At 31.8% G+C, this 7793-nt stretch overlaps 1 protein-coding gene across 2 annotated transcripts; it reads left to right on the top strand.

The window, feature by feature from the left end:
• Window positions 1-2554: 2554 nt before the first annotated feature.
• LOC145087928 (SAND family protein) lies at window positions 2555-7398 on the top strand. Of its 2 annotated transcripts, XM_079026071.1 has the most exons (14): window positions 2555-3317; window positions 4796-4875; window positions 4978-5049; window positions 5150-5189; window positions 5261-5362; window positions 5452-5573; window positions 5658-5790; window positions 5869-5960; window positions 6040-6121; window positions 6184-6248; window positions 6348-6629; window positions 6738-6829; window positions 6989-7053; window positions 7134-7398. In XM_079026071.1, exons 1-14 carry the CDS (start codon window positions 2826-2828, stop codon window positions 7230-7232), a joined length of 1818 nt encoding a protein of 605 aa, XP_078882197.1. In that variant the 5' UTR covers window positions 2555-2825; the 3' UTR covers window positions 7233-7398. The 2 variants fall into 2 exon arrangements, with proteins under 2 accessions (XP_078882197.1, XP_078882198.1); XM_079026072.1 differs by lacking the exon at window positions 4796-4875 and having other exon boundaries at window positions 3262-3317.
• Window positions 7399-7793: the final 395 nt, after the last annotated feature.

Raw genomic sequence — 7793 nt, 5'->3', positions numbered from 1 at the left:
ACTCAAACTCAAATTCATATTTCAATTGCAAGTTATATTCCAAGATTATTAATTCCAATTCCTTGTATTAATTGATCATTTTCAGGAACGAAAACATTATTGTTATGGTTACATAGATAATCTTATTTCTTAATAGTTCTAATCACAGTTTAGGATCTTTTCACTCATAAATTAAATGAGTCAAACATGCAATTGCAACAAAACATGGTTGTAAAGCATATTCTTACATAACACGATTGTCATATGAAAACTTTAGACCTCGTTTAGTAATATTTTTTTCTCTCCATATTTGATTATTTGTGTTTGTAAGAAAGTATAGGAGGTATAGTTGATAAAACGGGCAAGTTAAGTGATGGGCCAAAATACGTGTACTTCAAAATAAATATTGTTGAATAAGGATAAGATTGGGTTGCAACGACCCATCCAACCATTATTTATCCAACATATTCTATAATATCTAACTATTTCATGAATTAAAACATTGTTATAGACATTATAATATTAAGATAACAATTTAACTTTTAAAATAAAACGATTTATGGATTATTGAATACTTGGTTAAATATTTAAAAGGTAACCTCCAAAAAAAACATTAAAATTTCAATAATTTATCAAAAAAAATATTATTTTTCTTCAAAAGACCATACATATTAATTTATTTTAGAAAAAACATTATTGTCTTCTTTTAAAAAAAACAAAATATTATTATTTTAAGAAAAAACAGTTTTTTAGAAAGCAAAGTACGCACTAACCATTCAACATGGTTTGTTTTATATATATATATATATATATATATATATATATATATATATATATATATATATATATATATATGGAAAAGTTCAATAGAGAACCATAATTATGGGTTCTTCAAGAAACCAAATCTTTTTTTTAATTTCCAGAGCTTATTCTTTATCGAAAAAAAAAATCTAAATTCATATATTAACATTGTGAATGTGAAAAATATTTTTCGGATTCACCATGTGAATCCGGATTCACGTTGTGAATTTTCGAAGATTCACATTGTGAATTTGACGTAAAAAAAATTCGAATTTTATATCATTGGAAAAATGATAAAATATTATGAATTTCTGTATTTTTAGTTTTTTTTTTATAAAAAATAAGTTCTAAAAGTTGAAAAAAAGATTGGTTCCTTGGCTAATTATGGTTCTCTATAAATGGTTAATAGATTTTTATCATTATGCTTAAACTTCAACATAAGACATGTGACCTAAGGAAATATAATGAGAGCAAAAACCGCACCGCAACTAAAATTAACCGCATAAACCGCAACCCCAATAAAAACCGATGATGAGGTTTTCTGTTTTTCAAAAACCGCAAATTTGCGGTGCGGTGCGGTTATTAATTTCTAAAAACCGCAAAAAAAACCGCACCGCACCGCATATATTATATACATTTTTTTATCAATTATTAATTTATTAAGTATTAAAAATAAGACAAGTTTCATGAATGAAATAAAGATAAAATACTATAAGACAAAAGTGTTGGTTTTTTTTTTATGTTTAAATTTGAAAAATGATGAACTTAGACAATTTTAAGATATTTCTTGCTAATTACTATTGATTTGACATTTTTAAGATATTAGTTGTTTGTGGTTTAAGTTAAATAGTTAATTGTCTTATACCTTATGATTTTTTTTATTATTACAAGTAATATGTTTGAACTCTTAAAACTATTTGAGCTCTAAACTGTGGTTAAAAACGACACAAAATAATCACACCAAATTCATGCGGTTAATAACCGCAACACAGAAAAAACAAAACCGCACCGCAAAAATAACCGTCTAACCGCACCGCAAAACACAACCGCACCATGCGGTTTTGAAAATGGATTAACCGCATTTGCGGTTAGTGGTGAGGTTTTGACTAATAACAGCACCGAATCGCACCGCGTTCACCCCTAATAATGACGGTTAACACGGTATGCAGAAAAAAAAAAAAACGGAAGATCTATTTTTTTTTTTTTTTTGAAAAACCAAATGTTTGATTTTTGGTTATTAGAAAAAAAAATCAAAATTTCCTTTTAAATTTGATTTCTTATAAGTAAAAGTTGAATCGAACCCAAATACCCAAAACTGTTATATGTTTACTTTTATTATTATATTAAAAAATCAAACTGAAAAAAAATGTTTTTTTTTTTTTTTTTTTTTCTGAAAACCAAAAATCAGTACGTTAGTTTTTCAAATTTGGTTTTCTATTTTTTTGGGGGGTTTGGTGTCGTTCGATTTTTTTGCACACCTCTATAAATACGAACTTCATATTTCCTTTAATCATGTATGTGGATTGAGGATGCAAAAATACACTGAAGATGGTTAAAAAACTACATGATGCAATGATGCATTATGAAAAAATGATTTTTAGAATAATGATTTGTTTTGAAAACAGAAAACCTTTTCAAATATAAATGACTTTTTGGAAAATCATTTTAAATATGAATGGTACTTTTAAAACTTCTATAAATTTAAATGATTAATTTCCGAACAATACTTTTTCAGATAAAAAATTCATATTTAAAGAACGTTTGTTTCTGGTTAATTGTATTTCCTGCCAAAATAGAAGTTACGACTACGATCCCTTTTTAATTCATCGGGGCTAAGCAAATTTGGTTGGTATGGTTACGGGTTACCGACCCGTATTTGTTTCTCTGGTCGACTGAAAGTTTCCAACGGACGAAGATCCCGAGTTGTCGACGCTGATGCCATTGCTTCCCGCTCCTCTTTCTCTCTACTCAAAACCCTAAATTCTCCTTTTGCTGAAACCTAACAGTCACATTTGGAAGTATCTATTCATAGATTATCCCCTTCCATGACGTCAAATGCGAGCTCTTCGTCATTCTCCGACGAGGACGAAGAATCCGCCGGCCAAAAACCTAAAACCGGTTCAATTGATTACTCCCCGGACGCTATCGAAAACCAGTTGCCATCAATCGCATTGAACACTTCAATTGACGAAGAAAAGGTATCAGTTGCTGATGATCATCACGAACCTGTCACGGAGATCGCCAGGGGATCTTCGAGGGAAATTGAACCGGAAAGGCTGATAAATTCGACTGGGGAGAGTAACCTGTCCACGGAGACGGGGGTGTGGAGGAATAGTTCGAAGGTGGAGGTAGATGGGGCTACGTCAAGCCCATGTAGCAGTGGGTATGCCGGTGAGATGGGTACTAGTAGTGGTACCGCTAGTACGTCTGGAGCTGATGATATTCAGGAGCTTCGGAATAATAGTTCTTCCGTGGGTAACGATGGAGAGGTGTTGCATTCTGCTCAATGGGTTCCTGGTAAACGGCACGTTGATGAGGTGAGTAAGTTTTTGAGGCATCAATATGTGTTCTTTAATTTCCGGTAACCGTTACTTTTTCAAGAAAAGTGATTGAAAATTATCAATCACACTGAATTGAGTAGTTGTTTCTAATTCTCGGCTGTTATTCTACAATTATTACAACTAACGTACATCCATAGTATCCAACTACCAGCATCCATGCAACTATTACTATTAAGTTCTGCATAGATATATCTTCCTGATAAGATAATCTATCAACATGTCCAACCGGTTTCCCATGAAATTAAAATTCTATGGTCACTTTACGACTTCTATCAAGCAGATACCATTGTATATGGATATGTTTTTAATTGTGTGTCTTTAGCTCATATACTCCCATTAATGTGGAATAAATCTCAGAAACCCATATATTGGGCTTGTTACCTATATGCATTAACATCACAAAATGCTATCTTGTTCTGTTTAGTTTTGGTTATTGTTTGTGATCCTTTTGGATGGATAGTGAGGAGATTCATGCCAAAAGTTGTATAGTCCTAAGGCTGGTGGCGAATTTTAAACCCGAAAAAGGAAAGCTTTAAGTTAAATCATGCATTTTGAACAATATGATGTTTCAGGCCTCCACAGTTTTAGTAATTTGCAACTAATAGTTCTGAAATACAACAGTTTGTGGTATGCGTATTAGAATGATTGGTGGAAAGATCAATGTATAAGAGATCTATTATTTCGAAGTTCCTGAATATTATTGAGAATCAAAGATTTTGATTTGCAAATGATAGAACTTTTAGCAGTATATCATGAGAAAAATCAAAGATTTTGATTCATTAACATGCTTTCAGGCCATGACTGTATATAGCTAGCTTAATTGTTGTTCTATTAGTTAGGATATTATTCTCTTTATTAATTTAGCATATCTTGTCGTTATTGTATTCCCATATTCTCTATATAATGAAATGTCCAAAACACTCATAAGTGTGTTGGAAATTTATTAATTTATACAGTGTCACGCCCAAATAGGTTAACACCGGTATATATTGATCCATGGCCCTGTCAAAGTTGACAAAGATAGTTGTCTCAAGGTTAAGTAACCAAATGTCAGCATGCATCGAGGTTATCTTCATTCTCTAGTTCAATGACTCAAAAACCTCAATTTCAAGAACCCTAATTGTGTCTAATCAGCCAGATGTATAGAAAGAAAGAACCAGTTTCAATCACATATTGCTTCACATGGCATACATCATCAAATATCCTGCCCATATACCCAAGTGCAAAATGGTAGAAAGAAAGAACCATTATATAACGAAAACCGGTTTATTAATATAGCATATCTTGTAAATATTGTATTCCCTTATTCTCTATAATCTATATACTGAAATCTCATAACCACTCACATGTGTGGTGGAGAAGATCTCATATAATTACTAATTAGACATCTGCTTGATACCTGTAATCTATAGCTATCAACAGTAATATGTAATTTAATAATAAATAAACTGCAGGATGACACTTGTATGTCTTGGAGAGAAAGGAAGAAACATTTTTTTGTTTTGAGTCACTCTGGAAAACCTATATTTTCGAGGTCCACCTCTGCTTTATAAGTTCCATATTTATAATATATATTAGATACTTCACTATTGTGTCTGGAATATATGAATATCCTAAGACAAAATGTGGCACTCAGATATGGAAATGAACACAAGCTAGCAGGATTTTCAGCAACTCTACAAGCCATTATTTCCTTTGTTAAAGACGGGTATATTATAAACATATATATGTCATCATCCCTTATTTTATTTTATTTTATACAAATGGATTTACTCTAATATTTTTGGCCCATTGATCTCTTTTTTCAGGGGCGACCGGATTCATTTGATTAGGGCAGGAAAACACCAGGTTTGAAATGTTGTGGTTTTAACAAAATATACTAAAACCAAATATGATTTTTTTTCTTTTTTGGTGTACAGGTGGTTTTTCTTGTAAAAGGACCAATTTATTTAGTTTGCATAAGTTGTACAGAAGAGCCTTATGAGTCATTACGTGGTCAACTGGAACTTCTTTATGGTCAGGTTGGTACCATTTTTTATTTTACATTATTATTATTATTATATATGATTTTATACATTTGAGATATAGTATCATTTTACATGGGATGCAGATGGTGCTTATACTCACAGAGTCTGTAAGTAGATATTTTGAGAAGAATCCAAAGTTTGATATGACGCCTTTACTTGGAGGAACAGATGCTGTTTTCTCTTCCCTCTTCCACTCTTTTAGTTGGTTCGTTTTATCTTAACAATGTTACTATTCCATCAAAATACAAAACTAAAATTTATGCATTTCATTGTTGTTGTTCTTTTTCAGGAACCCTGCCTCTTTTCTTCATGCATACACCTGTCTTCCCCTTCCTTGTGCAACAAGGCAAGCTGCTGCTGCTATCTTGCAAGATGTTTCTGATTCAGGCGTCATCTATTCAATGCTCATGTGTAAATACAAGGTTCTTTTTTTTTCTTTTTTTTTTCTTTTTACCTCATAAATGGATTTCTTTTATGTAATTTATATTCTTCAAATGCAGGTTGTGAGTCTTGTAGGTGCACAGAAAGCACCACTTCATCCTGATGACATGCTGCTTCTTGCTAATTTTGTCATGTCATCTGAATCTTTTAGGCAAGTTCATTATCCCATCTCTTTTTATTTTTCATATTAATTGTATGTGTGTGTGTGAAGTGTTACATGTTTGATGCAGGACATCTGAGTCATTCTCCCCCATATGTTTACCAAGATACAATGCCATGGCCTTTCTACATGCTTATGTTCATTATTTTGATGTAAGTGAAATATACTAGATAATTTTTTTAGTAGAGTCACAACTCACTAGTGCTTGTTACAGGATGATACGTACCTGGTGTTGCTAACATCTAATTCTGATGCCTTCTTTCATCTAAAAGATTGTCGGTATGTATTTATTTATTCATCTGTTAAAGAACATTCTATTTAATACACATTCGAAAACTAGATCATATAATATAATTTAATTTAATGTTTTTTTCATAGGATACAAATTGAGAATGTTCTTGTGAAGTCTAATGTTCTAAGTGACATTCAAAGATCCTTAATGGAAGGTGGGATGCGAGTTGAGAATTTACCTCTCTACCCCTCAACTCGTTACGGGTCATTATTCCACAATGAGCCGAGTGACAGATCACAGGAATCATTACAGCCAGGTATCGGTGGGCCCGATGGACTGTGGCATTTCATATACCGCAGTATGAATCTTGATCAATATGTATCCTCCAAGTTTTCATCTCCAATCACTACTCACCAACACCAAAAAAGGTAATTACTCAATTTCAACACGCATAAACATGTTTCTAATTTTAATCATCTTATATGATATGATATGTTTAAGATTTTGTATTTTAATTTTTATGTTTACAAATACAGATTGTATCGAGCGTATCAGAAGCTTTACACCTCCATGCACGATAAAGAAACCGGACCCCACAAAACCCAGTTCAAAAGGGACGGAAATTATGGTACAACTAAAATTTATTAATCTAAAATTCTAAATCCAACAATATATATATATATATATATATATATATATATATATATATATATATATATATATATATATATATATAATGTAATGTAATGGGCTTCACTGATATTGAATATGATGAATTATGTTACAGTTTTACTATGCTGGGTGACAACGGATTTTGAACTTTATGCAGCTTTTGATCCGCTTGCAGACAAGGTGAGGTTTATTTATGATGAACTTAAATGAATGTTATTTATTTTAAGAAAAATTATAAAATGATTATTATTAAATTGTAGGGTTCGGCTATAAGGATATGTAACCGTGTGTGCCAGTGGGTGAAAGATGTTGAGAATGAAATATTTTTATTAGGAGGAGGAAGCACTTTTGCATGGTGAGTTGAATTTGATATATCTATCTATCTATCTATCTATGATGTATTGATGTATCATGTTGATGTTGGTTGTTGAGGTAGCAAATGCAAATTAATGTGTCTAGAATGATATATATATGTTGTTACCTTTGGTCAAAAAAAATAATGCAACCAGATTGGGTTGGGCCTCATTTGATTTGTTACATAAATCCAAAGAGTAGTTACTTGCTCTTGTTCATCAATCATCATCATTGGCCATTGCCAATAAACAAACAATCCTTTTATTATTTTTTTTCAACAACCAATGTACAAGTCTTACAGCATAAAACACAAGTTACTACACCACTACTAGTACCTTATTACATTTGGTAACCTGTGAACTGAAACCCACCTTTATACGATTATGAATAGTCTCAAATCCGTCCATCTTTATCGCATGAAGTACTACTACTACTACTGACTTGTGTACATTGTACACATGGTATCCCTTAAGGTACAAGACACACATGCATGGGTCCCTTTAATCGAATTGACCTCTCACAGATGCAGATTCAATCTGTTTCATGGTTTTAATGAAACAACAAGT

This window comes from Lactuca serriola, chromosome 2 (assembly GCF_051521515.1).
Source record: "Lactuca serriola cultivar US96UC23 chromosome 2, Lser_US96UC23_V15, whole genome shotgun sequence".
NCBI lineage: Eukaryota > Viridiplantae > Streptophyta > Magnoliopsida > Asterales > Asteraceae > Lactuca > Lactuca serriola.
Note: the sequence above shows the minus strand (reverse complement) of the source record. Positions and strands in the feature narration are given on the sequence as shown.

What these genes read in the sequence shown, in the direction of transcription:
- LOC145087928 (XM_079026071.1), top strand. Translation starts at nt 2,826, where the DNA reads ATGACGTCAAATGCGAGCTCTTCGTCATTCTCCGACGAGGACGAAGAA. An exon ending in TTAGGGCAGGAAAACACCAG is followed by an intron (nt 5,190 to 5,260) that starts GTTTGAAATGTT and finishes TTTGGTGTACAG; the next exon opens with GTGGTTTTTCTTGTAAAAGG. An exon ending in TGGAACTTCTTTATGGTCAG is followed by an intron (nt 5,363 to 5,451) that starts GTTGGTACCATT and finishes CATGGGATGCAG; the next exon opens with ATGGTGCTTATACTCACAGA.